Below are 21596 nucleotides of genomic sequence, written 5' to 3' on the forward strand. Positions count from 1 at the left end.
CATCTGGCATATCACAGGTGGATTCTTGATGACAAATTGGAGAAGATTATAAAAACATCAAGTACTTTGGATGTTTTTCTGTGTGCCCGTTCCTCCATTGAATTTTTAAATTTGTAACAAAAAAATCAACAAATATTTATTAATCCCTGTCATGTGCCAGGATTTGTTCTAAGTGACTGGAGTGGATTGCCATTTCTTTCTCCAGTGGATCTTCCCGACCCAGGGGTCGAACCCAGGTCTCCTGCATTGTAGACAGACGCTTTACCATCTGAGCTACCAGGGAAGTCCTGCTAAGTGCACAGAAATGAATAAATATGTCTGATGTGGCTAATTTAAGTATGACATATCCATATAATAAAATATCATCTAACCACAGAAACCCAATATTAAACCACACTGAAAGACACCTTGAGGTAGTATGTATAGTAAAGCAGATTTAGTGGACTTCTGCTGTTTTGATGCCCTGTATCCTTTTCTCTTTTTTTTTTTTGGTGACCCTTTCTCTTTGGGAAACTTCCACTCCCCCATCCCATGGGGTTTGGGAATGAAATAGTCAATCAGAGGTCTCTCTACTCACCCAGGAAACTAGTATTTTTGAGACCTATGCAAGCTAGTTATCTGGACTTCTTAAGTGGGGAACCTGCAAAATTCTTGGTGTGTTAGGCAACTGGCCAAAATTTTCATGAAAAAACTTTCCATAATTAAAATTGTTGACTGTTCCTTTATTTCACATACATATGTCACTTAAACTTTCAGTGGCTGTCTTTGAAAATTGATCTATGAAGATAATATAACTCCTTGAAAAATGAAACCTGAAAGGGCTAATGGATGCATTTAGTTGTGAACTGAAAACAGAATGATGAAGAATTAACACTAGGGTCTTGAAGTTTGCTTTCAGATTCACAATTCTGCGTTGAATTTACTCCACAAATTAGTTAATGAATATTAAAAAAAATTGGTTATGAATCTAAGAATGAACCATCAAAAAAAAACTTTCAGTAAAATGATAATAAATTGCTATTCCTAAATTTGTCATTTAGCTTTATGGTTATTGATTAGTTACTGTGTGCTATTCACCTGTTGGTAAAATATTTAAATCAACTATGTTACTCTACATTTTAACAAGAATCATTAGGAAAATACCCCAAGCTCTGCTAATGAAAAATTATAATCAATGTTGTTTTTATACTTAGGTGGGAAAATACAAGTAGTATTTAATTATACATGTTTTGATTATCCACTCCATGAACTAACAAAAATCCACTATAAAAGACTCTTAGAGTTTATTCAGAAATGAAGTGTAAATGATTTAGGTATAGCCTAGTTCTTTGCTTTGTGTGGCCAGATGTTCCATATTAATACTGCTACTAATTTTTTTTGGTATTTCTTTGTGTATGTGTGAAAAAAAAAAATCCAAATACAAAGTTGCAGCCTGTGGAACAAGAAAATGAGTGAATTGAAGCATGTAATAAACAATAGAATTGGATTTTAAATCTACTATTATGTACATATATTAAAAATTAAGATATTTTTCTAATAACTAACTTCACAATTTAAGTTATTTGTTACCATAGGAAATGTAGGGTAGTGTATCTATTATAAAAAGCAAAATCCTAGTCAAAGAAAAAATGACTTTCTCAGAGTCCATAAAGTAATCTTTCTGTAAGAAATAGTAGTACTTGGATTTCTGTTTAGAATATCCTAACATTTAAAAATATATCAGTGGGACTGCCCTGGGGGTCCAGTCCCAGGGCCCAGTGCTATTCAAGGAGCCTGAATTTGATCCCTCGACAAGGAGCTAGATCTCACATGCTGCAGCTAAAACCTGGTACAGCCAAATAGATAAATAAAGTAAAAACACATGTATCAGAGATCATATAACTGATATAAAAAGTCAAAGGAATAGTTAAAAAACATGATGAAAGAAGAGTCCGTTGGTAGTAGCCACCAGATAGTCAAAATACCTTAGAACACACTCAAGTATTCAATTTGAAGAAAAGAACAAAATTTTAGTGATGGAAAGAAAAAGGAAACATTTTGATCAAATCAGAAGATATACTGAGTTCCACAATGGAAAGATTCAGTATTGTAAAGATTGTTTCTCTATATAATCTGCTAATTTAATGAGGTTCTAATACAAAGCAAGCAGCCTTTTTTGGTGAAGAGCTGCCCAACAGTTCTAAAGTTCATGTCGAAGGGTACATACATTTAGGAAAACCTGAAAAATAAGAGTAACTGTAAATGAAAAAGAAGAGTAAATGGTACGGGGAGGGAGGAGGGAGGGGGGTTCAGGATGGGGAACACGTGTACACCCGTGGCGGATTCTTGTTGATGTATGGCAAAACCAAAACAATATTGTAAAGTTGCCGACTAAGGTCCGTCTAGTCAAGGCCATGGTTTTTCCTGTGGTCATGTATGGATGTGAGAGTTGGACTGTGAAGAAGGCTGAGCGCCGAAGAATTGATGCTTTTGAACTGTGGTGTTGGAGAAGACTCTTGAGAGTCCCTTGGACTGCAAGGAGATCCAACCAGTCCATTCTGAAGGAGATCAGCCCTGGGATTTCTTTGGAAGGAATGATGCTAAAGCTGAAACTCCAGTACTTTGGCCACCTCATGTGAAGAGTTGACTCATTGGAAAAGACTTTGATGCTGGGAGGGATTGTGGGCAGGAGGAGAAGGGGACGACTGAGGATGAGATGGCTGGATGGCATCACTGACTCGATGGACGTGAATCTGAGTGAACTCCAGGAGTCGGTGATGGACAGGGAGGCCTGGCGTGCAGCAATTCATGGGGTCGCAAAGAGTCGGACACGACTAAGCGACTGAACTAAAATAAATAAATTTAAATTAAAAAAAGAGTAAATAAATTCTCCCAACCAAAGATTAAAATATATTATAGAATCTCAATAATTAAAATGTTGTGGTATTGACAACATCGTATAGTAAACCAGTAGAGCTTAATAGGAAGTCCACAAACAAGTATATTTATCAATTTAATATATGTTAAAGATGAATTTTCCAACCTATGTGGGGAGAATTTATTATTCAGTAAATGATATTGAATGGAGTGCCAGTAAGAAGGAAAGTAGAAGGGGAAAAAGGGGAAGTAATGACAGATTTTCTCTCCTTGGGCTCTAAAATCACTGCAGATGGTAACTGCAGCCCTGAAAATAGAAGATGCTCGCTCCTTGGAAGGAAAGCTGTGACAAACCTAGACAGCGTATTAAAAAACAAAGTCATCACTTTGCCAACAAAGGTCCATCTAGTGAAAGCTATGGTCTTTTCAGTAGTCATGTATGGATGTGAGTGTTGGACCATAAAGAAGACTGGGTGTCAAATAACTGATGCTTTCACACTGTGATGCTGGAAAAGACTCTTGAGAGTCTCTTGGACAGTGAGGAGATCAAACCAGTCCATCCTACAGGAAATCAACCCTGAATATTCATTGGAAGGACTGATGCTGAAGCTGAAGCTCCAACACTGTGGCTACCTGATGCGAAGAGCCGACTCATTAGAAAAGACTGATGCTCGTGTTCTTGAAAGTAATTAGCCTCCAATTAAAATAAATAAATTTATATTAAAAAAAGAGGGAGGGGACATATGTATACTTATGGCTGAGTCATGTTGATATATGACAGAAACTAACATAATATTGTAAAGCAATTGTCCTCCAGTTAAAAATGTTTAAAAATCTAAAAAAATTAAAAATGGATAATTAATAAACTGTTAAATTTATTATTAAAAAAAAGAATGATGCTGGAAAAGATTGAAGGCAAAAGGAGAAGAGGCAGAGGATGAGATGGTTGGATGACATCACTGGTTCAAAGGACATGAACTTGAGCAAACTCTGGGAGGCAGTGAGGGACAGGGAAGCCTGGCGTGCTACAGTCCATGGAGTCACAAAGAGTCAGACATGGCTTAATAACAACAACAAGAAGGAAAAAAGAGATTTCTACTTTATGTTTACATAAAAATAAATTACTGATAATTGATTTCTACATAAGAAATTAAATGATATATATAAAATTACTAGAAGAAAATATATATAGATGAATATTTATTTATTTTTGGGAGACAGATAAGGCTTTTCTAAGGGTGACACCAAAGGTAGAAGTCATGGAAGAAAAGACTGATTTAAATAAATTAAAAAATGGTGCATGGTATGAAAACTGTAATAAAAAAATTAAAATGAAAATCATAATAGAAATATAGTTTATGGAAAAGTTTGTGTAGTGTGGTCACACTTCCCTAATAATACACCCACAACACACACACACACACACACACACAGTTCCTAAATGCATACACACCCTTCCTCTGTGTCTCTGTGTCTGTCTCTTCCTCCCTCCCTCTCCTCCTCTCTCCGTCTTTAGAAAAATTTTGGAAAGGATAGCATCTAAAATGTTACTGGTGTTTATAGTTGAAAAGTGGGATTGGGGTGACTTTAATGCTATACTTGTTTGTATTTTCTGAATAGTCTTCGATTAATATGGATTACTCATAAAATGATTTAAGAAAGTATAATAGACTAATTCAGGGGATGCAGAGTCAGACTGAGCCCACTTCAGGTCAATTCCTGGAATAGCATTTGATGCCCTACTCTGTGTTGCTTTTCAGGGTGAAGAAGGGGACCAGGGTGGACTGGGAGAAGTTGGAGCTCAAGGACCTCCGGTTAAGTATTTTTCAGTCTTACGCTGCGTGACCCCAGTGGTCACCGGAGGATATCATTACTTCTGCAGTTTGGGAGAGGACACGCAAAAATATTTCTGTAAAATTCAGTTTTTTCACTTTTTATATAAAAAACAGCATCTGTCAAGGAACACACAGATTTGTAAAAAGTATGCTTTTTGGAATATTTATGCAAAAGCTCTCCTTGAGAGATAATACATGTCATTCCCATGTCTCTGCTATTGACCCAAATATTTCTGGAATTCTTTTTGATTTATGTTCAGAGTCAGTAAGTGAGCCACAGTCAATAAGGGAGCCTCTTTAATCTGATTTGGCCACATCTCATTTTGTGTCCTGAGCTGGATCATCTTGAATGTATATTTCAGGCCATTCCTAACTGCTCTACAGAGACTAGACTGGGACTGACCAGGATGTAAAACAGAGCTGGTTGTAGGGACAGTGAGAACACAGGGAAATGACTGGCCTAGAGCCTGTTTGTCCTAAGCCAGTGTGGACAGTTAGCAAGTTGTCTGGAAGTGGCCAGCCCGCTTTCCCGATGGCGTGTCTCCCCCTGTTGTTTCCCAGGCAGCATGTCTACAGCATCTGTTTCTGGATCCCTACAGCTGTGGGGCCAGAAGTCTAGAATGGTAACATTCAGGATTGAAGCGGATTCTAGAAATAACACCCTGCATGCTCAGTTTGAGGATTACCCACTGCTATGCCCGAGAAGGGATAAGATGGGTTCCTACTGCCCCTAACAGAATTCAGAGTATCTTTTATTGTAGAAACAGTGTAACAAAGAGTGATGGCGAGTGGTTGATGGAGACCCCAGCTATATCTATAGGAAGAAGCTTTCCTGGGCTACCTTGGGAGCCTAATTGCCTTGGATGGCATATATTGGTGGGGAAAAGTTACTCCAAGGTTTAAAATCACTACCTGTGACATGTAACCAAGTTACAAACCACAGAGAAGGCAAAGGTGGCAGTGAATTCTGTGTGTGAGTTAAAAGTCAAATACTTTATCATAATTCTTTTATGCTAATGGTATTTTCTTTTTGTGTTCAGTCATTATTCCAATTCCAGATTTATATAAGTCTCCAGAATTTAAAAAAAAGAGTTTTACCATCAGCAGAATTCCTTTTGGATTTTTCTTCTAAATTAGGAAAGCGTGTCTCTCTTCTCATTGTTACCTTTGGTTATGATAGCATCCTTCTTCTGGATCAGCTTTTGTGATGACATCAAAGCATATGTGCTTCAGCTCAAAGAATGTACTTCTCTCTCGTTTTGTTTACTTTTCAAGGGAGCTCAAGGTTTGAGAGGCATCACCGGCGTAGCTGGCGAGAAAGGAGAAAAGGTAAGATGATGATGCTGGTCATCAAAATAAAAACACATAAATGTTTATGTTTGGGGCCATTTCAGAATATCTTTTCTTCAACAACATCACTTTTTATTTCTTATTGGGTGCTTTGTAGAAGTTCGGTTAGGTTCTTAACATTTCTGTTATAAACATAGATGATAGAAATGAGTCATCCACAGGATATTTGTTATGTACTGACCGTGTATCTTAAGTTATTGAGGGTAAGCAGGAGTAAGCAGGCTGTTGGATGTCATATCTTGTCATTGTCAGTAGTTGAGACTGACACAGTACCTGGGGTGCAGGGCAGAGGCGGAGGAGAGTGGAGAAGGGTGGGGGAGGCAGAATGCCTGGCCAGGAGGCGTTGTCATTGGTGGAGAGGGCAGGGCAGGGACTGCTTGGCTAGGTGGATAGCAAAACAGCTCAAACTTGAACCTTCATGACGAGCTCAGAAATGTTTCTTGCTCTGTGTGTGTGTGTGTTTACATGAGTGACGGAGTGTGTCTAACCTCTCGGATTTTAAGAAAACCGTCTGCACTTTTTTAGAAAGTCTATTAAGAAAACCCATTTGTAGGGCTCCAGAAAGTTAGGAAGAAGGCACGTTGCCCATGACCCCGTCTGACCCTCACCTTATTCTTCACAAAACCTCTGAAACTAATCCTTTGTTGCTCTAGACAGAAGCACACAGCCTGTCATTCACAACCAGAAAAGGAAAATGTGCACGCTGCAGGCGCTCAGTAAAAGAGCTCCAACTTTCTAAGAAAATACATGCACAGTTTTGTGGGTGGAAGGAGTTGCTTTGTGAATAAGCAATTCATTGAGTTATAATTCAGTGAATAACTCCTTCAGTGTCATTTTCTTCCAACTTTTTCTCTGTCTCTTTAGGTTTTCTCATTGTACTTGGCTCTCTCTTCCATCTCCTGTGGAGCATTTCTTCTCTAAAAGCACTGTGTTTTTAAAACCATATTTTTATATTTCTGTATTCATGCTACCTTAGGTCACATTTTGTCAATGCTGTTCTTTTACTACGTTATAAATCCCATTTATTTTGAAGTTGCGGATACCCAGGCTTTTGCTTGTTTTCTGGGTTTAACTCATCTCCTAAAATATGTGGCCCTTATTTCGGAACCAGTTACCGTTGTTGATAGGCTCTTTATTTGAGGTATTTTGCTACTTGGTAGTTTTCAGAATTTTCTCGTTGCCTCTGACTGTGGTCAGATCGCTTTCAGTAAAAAGGAAAACGCTCTTCTGGTGAACTCAGACCCATGCAGTGGTTACCTAGTAACAGCAGTTTGGGTCTGAGCTGGCGCTGAACAGCAATGAGAGAGAGAGAGGAAGAGAGAGAGGCATCAAAGCCTTTCTGTAATACGAGGGCCGGCTCTGCTACCTCCCGGCAACACGAGCTATGAATTCAAAGGCTTTTTCAGGTCTCCCAACCCTCTTCCTTCTTGGTGGATGGGGAACACCTTCTGCTCTATTCCAGTTTTTAGGGATGAAAGACTTTCAAGGCTCTGTAGGTATCTCTGCTTCTTCTTTGATTCTACCCATGTCTGAACCTTCTATCAAAGGTTTCTAATTTTTAATCCTTAATGCAGACACCATCCACCTGGTTTTCTTGGCTTAATATCTACCCAATACCTTTCTGAATTTTTTTTTAAAATTTCTTTCATCATCTCCTTCTCCCAAGCCTGTTCATTAGGAGAGGGATTATTCTCTTCAAGTGCCCATCTGCCTTCTCATACAAGTGGTAAATGAGAAAAAGATTTCAACAAGGGGAGGGGGCTGTATTTTGCCATGTAGCGTAGATGGAGAGCACTGAAATCCCCATATTTTTGTTTTGAAATCATGTTTTGATCCTTATAATGAAAATAAGGAGGGGATGTGTACCACAGATAAAGAAGTCAGAGATAACTTCAGGATAATTAGATTTATAAAGCTCTGTAGTTTTTAGCCAGCATCACTTGGTAGGGTGAAGCTATTATGGAGAAAACAGATCAATTCACTTTACACAAACTGAACCTACTGTTTACTCAGGGTGGAGGAGGGGATGCTCACATCCTTTTTGCAGTTTCTTCCTCCAAATCACAAGTCTGGAGTCCTGATTCTAAATCTGGGTGGGAATCCAGAGTCATGGAAATCTCTCTCCTGGGTGTGGCAGCTGCAGGGTCCAGGGCAACTGTTATTTAGGTGGCGCCTTGGTCTTCATCAGCAATGAATTCCCACAGGGGTCCTGGGAACCCCAGAGCATGAAAATCAAACCTTCCCAATAGGCTTTCCAGGTTCTCTCAGTAAGTAGCTCACATCAGCAATTAGGAGTGGGTGTTGTGTTTGTTCATTTAGGATATCCAAGGTGGTATCAAAGATTGGGTGTAGTACTTTTGATGGAATGAGAAGATGTAAACCAGTGTTTTCACCACTGAGGTTTCTGATTAAATACTCCTTGGTTTCACTGATGAATATCAGTATATACTGCACCACAAGACACAAAGCCTCTTTCTTATCTGGCTGTTGAAATTCTTTAGACAAACTGAAGTACCCTTAGCATGCATCACTGATCTCAAGTTCATTTTCATTGTCTTGTTTATTTGCAGGGCGCTCGGGGCTTAGATGGAGAACCTGGGCCTCAAGGGCTCCCTGGTGCACCAGTAAGTACTTTTCATGGGATCCACTGATAGATTTTTTAAGCAATGATCAGTGGTAGATTTTTTGCTATTAATATATATATGTATGTGTGCAGGTATTGTTTATATATGAATCAAGTGGAAAAATGGGCAATAGTTTTCATATTTATTAAAATTTTAAAAATTAAGTCAAGCACCTTTATTTTTTCTTTTGTACAGAGAAATGTTCTTCTGACTTGACATGGGTCTTGTTTTTCTCATAAGTTTAATCAAATTGTTTGTTTGTTTTTTGTTCTTGCTGTGTTTTTCCCTTTCACTCTGGTTGCCAGGATGTCAGGAGTCACAGTAACTCTCACTTTAATTTCTTGAGTAGTTCTATGCTTTTCCTCTCGTATGATTTCTTTTTTTTGATTTTTTTATTTTTTATTTATTTATTTTTTATTGCTCTGGTATTTTATTTATTTATTTATTTATTTTTTAATTTTAAAATCTTTAATTCTTACATGTGTTTCCAAACATGAATCCCCCTCCCACCTCCCTTCCCATAACATCTCTGTGCGCATGATTTCTGATCTCATTATTTGATATTTTAATGGCCATGTGTAGATGTGTCCTTATTGTGGACTGCCTCACACCTTTTCTGGAAGTAAATAAACCAAAAAATGGTTCACTGATACTCACTCATACCACATTAAAAAGTAGAAAAAGTGTAAGTGAAATAGAATTTCCCAACTGTCAAGGTCCAAGGGGAAAGAAAGAATGTAATTGGAGGATAACATCATAAGATCAAGCTGCAGACATGGTGTGCCAAGCAGACCTTAGAGGGAGGTGGACCTGCAAACATGTGTGAGGTGGGATAGAGCAGCGAGGGCAGGTGGGGAGCAGCCCTGTTGGGGTGATGGGGGCGTGCTGCTGTAGGGCTGCCACTGCCTGAGTGTGGAGCTCCTGTTAGAAGATGAGCTGGAATAGACAAGGTAGAAGCACGTTATGGAATGTTTTATGCCAATCCGGGCAATCGTAAGTGATCTGGTAGCAATCAGAAGCTGTTTGAGGTTTCAGAGCAGCTCAGCAATTCAACCAAAGCCATGTTTTAGGAAGACACGTCCTCTCATCTGTTAGCGCCTGATCATGTATCAGCATCAGCTGGATAGTTCTGACAGAAATCATTGTTATTGACTTGGAAAGTAAGTAAAATACAGAGAAAAGGTTAGCACCTCATCCAAACCTCAACCCACCATGATAGTCAGTGAAGCTAGAGGATGTGTGGACAAAGTTCCTGATGTCAAGGCTACCTGCAGTGTGGACCTTGATTTTATTATACCTATTTATCCAATGAGTGCAGAAGCATTATGAATTTACAGTGAAATCAATTGACATGTAAGTCTTGGTGATCTTTATGGTAATATCAATTTTTAGGACAATATAGTTTTTATAAAAATGTTTCTTGAGGCATCCATGATAAATCAAAGCCATTGAGATGAAAGAGCAATGTAAGATAATTTGGATAGAATTTTATCATTTCAAAAGCCTATCAATAAGTTACTTCTGCTCATATGAACACAATTTTATTTTCGTGCAGGGTGACCAAGGACAGCGAGGACCTCCAGGAGAAATAGGTCCCAAGGGAGACAGAGTGAGTCGAATCCGCGTTAATCACCGCCAGCATGGAGGTCGTGTGGATCTCCTTGACGTGACCTAAGTACACGAGGTAACTGTCTCTGTTCTGTCTCCTCCCTCTGCCCTGCAGGGGCCTCAAGGTTCTCCAGGAATTCCTGGTCTCCCTGGGCCCAAAGGGGACACGGTAAGTCCTGAGCTGTAGTCATCAAGCTCATTCTTCAAAGTGGTTATTGTAATAAAACTTTACAAAATAATGACAGGAAGAGGGATGTGTTTCTAAGGGACACTGTGTTTCTTTGTGCATCTTTAGGGCTTGCCAGGTGTGGATGGCCGTGACGGGATACCTGGAATGCCGGGAACAAAGGTAGCCGTGCAGTTTAGTCTCAAGGCGATGGGGTGGTCTCCGCCCTGGCCCGCCAAGGAGCTTCCATCACTATGTCACTGGGACATTTATTGAGCCGGCTTCGGCTTTTTTCCCTCCTTCTGGTTTTTTACATCAAGGGTCAATTCAAAATACTTCTTAGAAGTCAGAAAGAGAAAGGCAAATACCATATAATATCACTTACATGTGGGATCTAAAATATGGCACAAATGAACTTATCTGCCAGCCAGAAACAGACCCACAGACATGGAGAACAGACTTGTGGTTGCCACGGGGGAGGGAAGAACTAGCAGTTTGGGGTTGGTGGATGCAAACTAGTATATATGGAATAGATAAACAATGAGATCCTACTCCATAGCACAGGGAACTATATCCAGTCTCCTGGGATAAGCCATAATGGAAGAGAATATTAAAAAGAATCTACATATATGTATATTAGTCATTTTGTTGTACAGCAGAAATTAATGCAACATTGTAGATCAACTATACTTCAATTAAAAAAGCACAAAAAACAAAAAGAATGTTTGCTTATTTTCAGAAGCTCAGTAAAACTGCCTTGTTGATGAACATAGGCAGAAGGAAATCACATATTTTGATGGCATTTCCACCCTAAGTCCTATTCCACCTTCCCATCCTGAGCAAGGTCGCATTATAAAAGTGCACGTAAGGTCAGCTATGCAGATAACCCTTTTGCTTAGACGGGTTTTGTCTTTCCTTTTCTTAAAAGAAAGACAATAGTTCATACAGGATCAACAAAAACTGTTTTTTTCAGGGGGAACCAGGGAAACCCGGGCCTCCTGGTGAAGCAGGTTTGCAGGGGTTACCTGTAAGTATTTGAGTATTTAAATGTTGATTGGTTTATATACATATTTTGAACATATGCATTTGGAGTAGAAACATGCATGTTTTGATAAGTTCTGGGGAAGAAAAGATGCTTTAATTTTGTGTTTTTACAGTTGTACATTTTTGTACTTTTTCTCTGAATAACTAGTTATTTCTCCGATAACCACACTAAGATTTAACTTTATCTTTTACATCCATTCCTCTGTTTAGTTCACTCAATTTTCTTTATATCATTTCACCAGCCCTGAGCTGTGGTCTGGGCTTTATACTTCCTCCTACTTTAACTAGTTCTGAAGCCCTAGGACCAGGGTTGAGCCATAAGGTTGAGAGTATGTTTGGGGAACCATGTGAGCTATAAGATTTCATCTTCAGATTGTGTGCTATTTTGAATTATTCAGATTGGTGTTTTCCTGCATTACTGTGGCAGGAAGTTCATATAGATTATCCCATGTGTTTTCTTGGCTCTTTGGAGGCACATATTTCAAGTTAAAGGAGCTACTTGGTAATGTTGAGGACTGTCCTCTGGTTTATTATGATATCTGACACTTTAAAAATAATCAGAGAATATTAGGCCTCCAGATAGCACCAAATCTCAGTTAGGCCCAGGATTTTCCTGCCATTCTGTTTTTCTACTTGCAGCTGAGCTTTATTGACAGGTTCCTGTTTTGTATTCTATACATGAAATCATGCCAGGAAGAGTTCCTGTTGACCTGAAAATAGTACCAGATTCTAATTTGGAAGTTCATCCTTAAAAAGTAACGTTAGTTTAGAGCTAGAATTTGCTTCCAGGGTGTTCAGACATAACAAGCCAAAGTCTCATGGCTTGTGGATAGGTCTGTAGCTTGTGGATAGGTCTATAGTCTGTGGCTTGTGGATACTGTGGATAGGTCTGTAAGTTCAGAATTGGGAATCTAGGGAGACTCTCCCCTACACTGCAGCTTTGAGGTTGTCATGATGCCCTCAGCCCCTTGGCAGTGTGCAGTGGGCTTGGCATCTCACTGGTTGTCAGATGAGGTGATTGAACACATGTTCCATGTACATTCTTTCAGGGTATACCTGGAATTCCTGGTGCAAAGGGTGTTGCCGGTGAAAAGGTAAAAGATGAAAACTTTGCAATTAATATTTTTCTCTACTTTTATTCTTTTACTGATCTATTTTGTTTATCATTTAAAATAGTTCCAACCTGCCTTTGAATTTATATTTGACCTTAAGGGGAAATCAAAGAGAACTGCAGCTGCAGAAAGAGTACTTTGACAAAGTGTTACTGATCAGACTTCCTTCTTGAAAGAGTCATCCTTTGCCATTATAAAACAGAGGTTTCATTGCTCTTTACCACTTAAAATAGGGAAGGTATTATTAAGCCACAGAGGTTTTGTCAATTAATATTAAGATGATTTAGCTGAAACTTAAAGATATTAGGCATATTGTTCACAGAATAATCAGTGTTAGGTGCTTATATGCAAGCACTTAAAAATAATAGTTAAAAGAAAAATTTGCAAAATATAGCTTTACTTTAAATAAAACAGGTACACTGTGACTAATGTTGAAATTGGTCATGATTGGATTACATGGCTCCAGCCTTTCAGTCATAATGGCCCAGACAATCTTGGGCTGAGGTGCCCCCCCAGTAGCAGACCATGAGCAATTGATGGTGGAGATGGCATCCCAGATACCTGCTTTCCCCGGAGCTTGCTGGCACATCCCTTGTTTCCTCATGCTGGCATGATCCTTTACAATTTTAGTGGTGTCACTGTTAGGTTCAAATGGCTCAAAGAAGTGTATTTGAGGTGGAAATGATAAAGAAAGGCATATATAACTAATATTGTAAAAAAAGAAAAACCTCTCTTATTTTTGTCTGGCTAAAGACCTTCCTTTTTTGACATTTGACTTTTTAACATTTTTGACACCTTATCATACTTCCAGCAATGACAAAACAGTATCCTAAATCTAAAGAACTTTGATGTATACACCAAGAGAGCTTTCATTCTCCCAAGTTCTCAGTGTAAAATCAGGAAGTTAATGCTGTGTAAGTATAGGAAAGACCCGGTCTGCACAAGTCAGGTTGATCATTCTGCTTATTTACTTTCTGAATTAGTCTGAATTACTGTTTTCTACCTTCAGGGTAACACAGGTGCTCCAGGGAAGCCCGGTCAATTGGGGAATTCTGGCAAACCGGTAAGATGTCCTAAGTTCCCTTTTCAGGCCTAGTAACCTGTAGTCATGGCGAAGCAAAGGGTTAGGGAGTTTAACTCTTTCTCTGCCTGCCTTCTTCATAACAGGGCCGCCAGGGGCCGCCCGGAGAAGTGGGACCCCGAGGACCCCGGGGCCTTTCTGTGAGTATTCCTTCTCTGCAGACCCCTCCCAGACTGCCTCCCCTGCTCCCTCCTCCCTCCTTCCCTCCCTCCTTTCTTCCTTTATTCATTCCTCCAGTCACTCATCCACAAATGCCTTCTGACATTTGCTAATCCAGATTAACCAATGAAACAGGAATGCTATTTAGATATACAATACGCTTTTTTCTCCAGAAAGTGGAAATAAAGATGAAATATTTTAAAAAAGAAACATGATGACCCGTTCTACTCTCATCCCATGTTGAAGGAAGTATTTTACCGTAATATAAAACAGCTCTACTGAGATATTATTCATATACTATATAAGTCACCCATTTAAAGTGTACAATCCATTGAGGCTAGTACATTTGCAGACCTGTGCAGCCTGCTCACCACAGTCTGTTTTAAAGTGTTTTCATCACCTCAGAAAGAAACTTCAGATCCACTTGAAGATTTAACATCTCCCCCCCTTCCCTTTTAACACTAGAAAACCACTCATCCACTTTCTATGGATTTGCCTGTTCTGGAAATTTCATGTAAATAGAATCATGCAATATGTGGATTTTTTAATGACTGGCTTCTCTCAGCATAATGCTTCACGGTTCTATGTATCTTCTATGTAGTTCTTCACCATGTATCAGTACTTCATTCCTTTTTATTGTCAGATAACGTTCAATTCTATCAGTTCAGTTCAGTTCAGTCACTTAGTCATGTCTGACTCTTTGCGACCCCATGGACTGCAGGACACCAGGCCTCCCTGTCCATCACCAACTCCTGGAGCTTACTCAAACTCATGTCCATTCAGTTCTATAGACATACCTTATTTTATTCATCCATTCAGCCATTGATGGGCATTTGGATTATTTCCACTTTTTGGTCCTTACGAATAATGCTGCTATGAGCATTTTTCTACAGGTAGAAAATGTAGACTTTTTTGCGCAGACTTGTTTTACTTCTTTTGGGTACCTGTATAGGAGAGGAGTTTCTGGGTCATGCAGTAACTCTATGTTCATCTTTTGAGAACCTGCCACGCTTCTTTCAGTGTGAGTTTGTGCATTTATTTTGCAGCAAATATAGCTATGCACATTTTCTCACTAGATACATTCCTAGTGATCTTAGAGAGTGACCTTAACCCTTAGAGAGGAACTGATACACTCAATTTTAACTTTAAACGATTCTTCCTTGTCTTCATTTTAAGTTTTTGTTTTCAAAGCCTGCTGGGTAACAGAAACAACTCCAAGTGAGGACACAGAACTGTTTCCAGGCATCATTGTTGCTTTTTTTCCCACTTTATTTATTTTTTTGATCGAAGGATAATTGCTTTGCAGAATTTTGTGGTTTTCTGTCTACACCAACAAGAATCAGCCATAGGTACACCACCATTACATTTTTAAGAGCGTTTCTTGAGCATGTGAGTGAGGATTTTCGTGCTTCAGAAAAGTGAAATATCCCAGTTGAGACTGGAGCTTCTATCAGGAGGTTTCTCTGCAGCCAAACAAGCTAGCTCCTGCCCCTCACGCCTCACTTCCCTTTTCTCCTCTGTTGCTGGAAGTCTGTGAATTTCTAATTAAAATACTTTCCCTAAGTTGACAAAGGAATGAGGTCAGAGCTCAATCGCATTTCTAAAATCACAGGCAGATTGAACACTGTGGGGGAGAGGTGCTGGAGCTGTAGAAAATTGGACTGGAATGTGTCATATTTGTGTTATAGAGCAGAAAATTGAGTACAGTACTGCTGATGGCAGGACCCCCTTGCAGATGGTGGGCCCCTGATGATGGCGGGACCACACACTAAACAGAAGCCTCGCTGGTGGAGGGGGCTTGGCCCATCCCCAGCTCCGGGTTATGGGGTGTAGAAACCGATGGACTTAAGCTGGGCTGCAGAAGGAGATGGGTTGGGGACGGTGTTTCATCCTCTCCTGGTGGGGAGGCAACTCAGAGCGAGTGATGGCTGTGTAAGTTTTCGAGCCTCACTGCAATTTTGATTGTTCAGTTTCTGTAAGCATCTGTATTCTTCCCACCATTGCCCTTGTGTGTGCATACTGAGACACTTCAGTCATGTCGGACTCTTTGCCATCTGGGCTGTAGCCCGCCAGGCTCCTCTGTGCATGGGATTCTCCAGGCAAGACTACTGGAGTGGGTTGCCGTGCCCTACTCCAAGGGATCTTCCCAGCCCAGGGAGCGAACCCGCGTCTCTTAGGTCTCCTTCGCTGGCAGGCAGGTTCTTTACTGTTCGCATCACCTGGGAAGCCCTGTCTCCTCACTGAGGCTCGAAGCTACGGTGTTCCTCCTTCATCACGTTCCTACCCGCAGGAGGACTTGCTCATCCGATCACCGCATCTGCACGGCCTCCCATCTGCCTCTTCTTTTGAAGCCCGCCCACCTCTCCTGGCTCCGGGCCCTCCAGCGCCAGCTCAGGCGGTTCCCCGCTGCTTGCCACTGCATCGTTTGCTGACTTGCCTTCCCTGCTCACATCTTTCCTTCTCTGCCCGCGTCTCCCCGCGGGGGGATGCGGTTGGTCTTTAGGCCAGGATAGTTGTTCCTGCTCCAGGACCCTGGCACAGGGCGGGAGTGTCCTGCATCGCCCGAACTCCAGTGTGTCCCCACAGTCCTGGGAGCAAACACAAAAGCCTGGAGAAGTGTAGGACTCCACATCTGCACGCACCTCCAGGATGATCTTTGCAAAGCACACTTTCCGTCATCACGTCTCTCCTTCGTTTAAAAACCTTCAGTGGGTTTCCACGGACAGTGAGAGTCTGAAATCCTACAGCGTCTGTTTGTCCCCTAGTTTTATTTCCCCTTTCTCCCTTGCTCAGAGCCCGTGTTCCAGCTAAGCTTGACTTTGCTGATTCCCAAACACTCTCTACGCTTCTTAGTCTGCCTATTTATACTTTGTGATACCCTGCAACTGGGATGGGTTTTTCCCCTATTTTTCTAACTCAGCATCCCATGTGTCCTCCTAGATATGACTGAAGTGTTAATTCTGCAATGGAGTCATCTCTTATGAGGCCCTATTCCTCTGAGAGACACGATCTCTCCTTATTCTGAACCTGTAACCCTTGGTCTCTTGTTTCCCCCATGGTGTGGACACTGCAGAAAGGCAGGGACAAGTCTGATCCCTGTTTGTGTTCCCTGTGTCTTTTTATTCAGGGCCCACTGTAAGGTTGTGCTCAATAAAGATTCCTTGAAATGCATTGGGTGGGAGGGATGATAACTCTTGCCATGCTGCTTCTGTTCATGATAACTGACTTCTCACCCACTATAACTTTTTCAGAAGAGTATTATGGGAGGTTATAAATATGATAGTTCTGGAGCAGAATTTTAACACCAAATCTACTTACTGAAAGAGGCATTTGTTATTTCATTTTACATCATTCAATTCATTTTCATAGGTAAGTTCATGCCATGTCAACTATTTTTCACAAATTTGATCAGTTTTTCCTGCAAATCTCAAGTTGGGAAGCTGAGTAGAAGAAATAAAACCCACTTCTGATGTGTCCTAGGAAAGAATCAGGGCTAACTGAAATATGTCTTTGAAGTTAAGTTGTGTTTCCCACTTCCCTTGCCGTTGTTCCACCAACTTCTGCCAATGCCACAGCAAAAAATATTGGAGTTTCGGCATCTCTAGTGAGTACACATGAGCACGTCTTTCCCACTTGGCTTGTGTTTCTGGCTTTTTCCATTACACTGCACTGCAGGGTCTACGCCTGCATCTGGGGGACTCCTGGTTTAGAGCCAGCAGGTGGCTGGGACCTCTGCTTTGGTGTTACTGAGTAGTGGCTCCTGGTCCATTTTTCTCTTCCAGGCTCCTCAGAACTTGCCAGAGCGTTTGTCTAGTGGGTTAGGTTTGCTCTGCTCTTGTGATTTTGACTGGGATGAGTGCCATGCTGATCTATCCCAGGTTTTCTGAAGTTTATGCACTCCTGGAGTGTGTGTAGAAGCCTGTCTCCTTTCTCTTGAAGTCCCCTCCCGTGACCCCATCAGCTTCAACACAGAGGTCCCACTTGGTGTGCTGTTGAGTGATCTATGCCACCTTCCTGCCACACCAGGCTCTGGAACACTCCAGAACACTCCTCTCAGTGCTTTATGGACCAGCTGTGATGGTTATAGTGTGAGCAGATTGTGGTCTGCCTCTGTGTGTGAGGAGATATTTAAACCTACATTAGAGAGAAGTATAAACTATCCAATGTGGTAAAATTGAATAGATTAAATAAATATTTTTATGGCAAAATTATCCTTGTAGTAGGACTAATATGATCTTAAAGTGTTACTATGAAAATGATTTGTAAAAGCAACAGTCTTTAGGAATCATAACTGATCTTCTAGGTTAAACATATGTTTGCCAGAAATCGGCACTTAGGGTATAATGCAGACTAAGTATAGTGATAGTTTCCCTCTTCTGAAACTGCAGAGGTACTGAGGATAATGTTCGTTCTTCAGCTAGTTAGCATTTTGGGTAATCGAGCAGATGTATCAACCAACACAATCTAGAGCACAGCAGAGTAAAGCCCACTCTTCTGGTAAAATGATTATGACAGCCCAAATGTAATAAAATTGATTCTTTTCTGTGATATTTTAGAAGTCTGATAGTTCCATTTTAAAAGGGAGACTTCTTTATTGAAGTATCCATTTGTATTTATTGAAATGAGCTTTGCAAAGTAGCTGGTAGTGTTTGCTTATAAAAAGAGTACCTTCTTGGTGATCAATGGTCTTGACAGAAACTCAAAAAATGAGGACTAGAGACATTTTCCCCCAAGCACGACTTGTGCTTTTAAAGAAATTTGGGAGGTTTGAAAAGCAAAGAACATGTAATGAATCATTTGATTGAAAACCATAGTTTTGACTGATGTCTTTATTCCTTGGATAAAACCTTGGATGGGCATAGTAATTAGCATATCTGTGGTGCTTACTATGAGCTGGATATTGTACTAAGTGCTTCAGGTATCTATTTAATCCTCTCAAAACCCACTTAACACATGAGGAAACAGATGAAGAGCTTCCCTGTAGCTTAGATGGTAAACAATCTGCCTGCAATGCAGGAGTCCCAGGTTCGATCCCTGGGTCGAAAAGATCTCCTGGAGAAGGGATTGGCAACCCCCTCCAGTGTTCTTGCCTGGAAAATCCCATGGACAGAGGAGCCTGGCAGCTACAGTCCATGGGGTCACAAAGAGTTGGACACGACTGAGCAGCTAACACTGTTGCTACTAGCACAGAAGGGTTGAGTTGCCTGCCTGGACTGAGCTGGTGCACAACAGAGCTGGACTTCAGACCTGGTGTCCAGGTCCTCAACCCTCCAGTGCCTCCAAAGTCAAGGCTCTGCTGGATATCTTTTGTTTAAAGTTAGCTTGGCAAATTCTAATAACACAAAACATATTTAGCAAATTTAAGAGTTTAGTGTTTATGGAACTTCTGCAGTGAGCAGTCAACAAACGTCTAAGTAAAGCTGGTGAAGATATTCAAACAGAACACAACCCCCAGCAGATTCCTGGGTCTTACCCAGACCTTCAGAATGAGGACTGGGGGCTGAGGGCTGGGCGGTGGATGGGAATGGGGAGGTGGGGTGGTGAAGATGCCAGAGAAATATATTTCTAACAACTCCTTAGGGGATTCCGATGCGCAGGCAGAGTTGGCAATTACTGGTAAAAGTCTGCATCTTTTTTAAAGCTTTGATTGCCTTCTTAAATAGAGATGAATTGGCAGATGTATCTTAACATGTTGGAGATACATATGATGGCTCAGAGCACTCAAGAGAAAAAATAGAGCATTTTTTTTAATGGTCTTCACATTTTCAGAGGTAGGATTTTGCCTATTGTTCTGGTTCCTTCCAATTCTCCTGTTAAAAGCCGTGACTTTTGTCGTGAGGTTTGCAATATAAGCCATGTGGCAGAATAACTATTTCCCTACCAACCTCCCTGGCCACATCTGAAAATATGGTTTCACTACAGCTTTTGAAACATTAGAGATTTATCATTTATTTAGCACACGTGTGGTTACCAGGTTAGGGTGAATGGCTCCCTGCAGGATGTATTTAGTTTAACCTGTGTTTTTAAAGATTACTGTTTCTATCTTGATTGCTCATGCTCATCTTAGTTACAGGTGAAATTAAAGAACTAAGGGGAAGAATATCCATGTTTTTAGAACACACAGAAATCTTCAGAATGGCCATGAGAATAACCTGCCCTAACATTTGTAGCTGTTTGGTCATTGTGAAAATAAACAGTAACTTTTTTTTTCACAGTGAAATAATTTCTATAGAAATGCCTAAGTTCAGAATGCCAAAGGATTTATAGGACAGAAGTAAAATAAAAACAAAGACCCACATGCCATGTATTTGTGCAGGGGCAGGAGAGTGACTGCTCAACATTTCACCCAGCCCTCCCTTGGTCCTATGTGTGTGGCCCTGTTGTGGCTGTCGGTCAGCAGAGTGGGCTACCTAGATTGGGTTCTGAGCTTTTCATTGGTTTTACCAAGGGCTGCCAGGGCTTGGAAAAGACTAGAAACTGAATCATACCAGCTCGTGAAAGACAGAGAAAATAAGATTCTAGCAGAGAATCTTTGTGTTTGCCTGAAAAGATGATTAATCTCTCCAAAAAGTAAGTGAAAGGTTTCATAATCCTTTATTTTCATTTAGCCCTTTGGTTTGTGGAAGACAAAAAAAGGTATATCAATCATCTTTGTCTTGGATAGGATGGCATAATGGTTCATTTACTTAGAAATGAATACTTGAGGTTGTGTCAAGAACCTTGTTTTCCCTTTCTGACCCGATTAATTATGTTTTCCACCAGTGACTATTCATTGTTCTGTGAATTAAGGTCATTTTATCCCATTGATATTTAGGATCTTAATCAGGACGCAATTCAGAAATAATTAGAAAATGCCAGCAGAGCAGATATACTGAAGAAAATCTACCGTGAACTTCAAAGTGCTGGAGCACAGTAATGGGGTGAAACCTTTATGTGTAGAGACACAAAGAAGAATCTATCATAGTGGCTGACTTTCACCTGACTTGCCTCTTTCCGGCATCTGTCCTCATGAGGCACTGCTTTGGGCTTCCAGCCTGCTCACAAGGGTTAAGGACCAATGTGTCATTCAAACTCACACATTAGACAGAACATTCATATGAAAGTTTTCGTAAAGCACTTAACGGTCCTTCTCAATCTCTCAGAGTTTGCTCAAACTCATGTCTGTTGAGTTGGTGATGCCATCCCACCATCCTCTGTCACTCCCTTCTCCCCCTCTCCTCAATCCTCCCCAGATTCAGGGTCTTTTCCAATGGGTCGGCTGCTCTTCACATCAGGTGGCCTAAGTATTGGAGCTTCAGCTTTACCTTAAAGCGCTTAAGAGCATTTGGTTTAAATCACCTGTAAGTCATAAGAAACGGCTGTCATGAAATTATAGCTCATAGAGGCTTGTAATTTGGCTGACATTTCTTGATCCTTTACAGCAATTGGAAATGCAGAGAGTTTATGGATCTTGACATTTTGTTCTTTTTATAGATGAAGGAATAGCGTATGGGTCAGATCAGGATAATCTTATCAGCACTTATAAATATCAAGTATTAATATGTTGTCATATCATTTTAAACACAAACAAACTCAAAAGACTACTTTCGTTGTCATGTACCTCATCCAGGAAACGTAATTATTTATTCAGCAACCTCAATGTTCAACTTAGTTGAACATTCATTAGAAGTGAAACAAGCTTTTAGCAGATTTCAAAGAAGTGTATGAAATTCTCAGGGAAAGAAATGGAAGAGTTCATGTGATTCCTTTTCTCAAAGGGCT

General features: G+C 40.5%; 1 protein-coding gene across 1 annotated transcript in view; it reads left to right on the top strand.

Moving 5' to 3' along the window:
- Positions 1-21596, top strand: part of COL9A1 (collagen type IX alpha 1 chain) — an 86899-nt gene that overhangs the window by 41114 nt on the left and 24189 nt on the right. Inside the window, 10 exon segments of the mRNA XM_068983543.1 lie at positions 4617-4670; positions 5967-6020; positions 8612-8665; positions 10221-10274; positions 10389-10442; positions 10569-10622; positions 11413-11466; positions 12533-12577; positions 13605-13658; positions 13763-13816. Of these exon segments, the coding sequence (XP_068839644.1) occupies positions 4617-4670; positions 5967-6020; positions 8612-8665; positions 10221-10274; positions 10389-10442; positions 10569-10622; positions 11413-11466; positions 12533-12577; positions 13605-13658; positions 13763-13816 (531 nt within the window).

The sequence above is a fragment of the Capricornis sumatraensis genome, chromosome 11 (assembly GCF_032405125.1).
Source record: "Capricornis sumatraensis isolate serow.1 chromosome 11, serow.2, whole genome shotgun sequence".
In the NCBI taxonomy this organism is placed as follows: domain Eukaryota; kingdom Metazoa; phylum Chordata; class Mammalia; order Artiodactyla; family Bovidae; genus Capricornis; species Capricornis sumatraensis.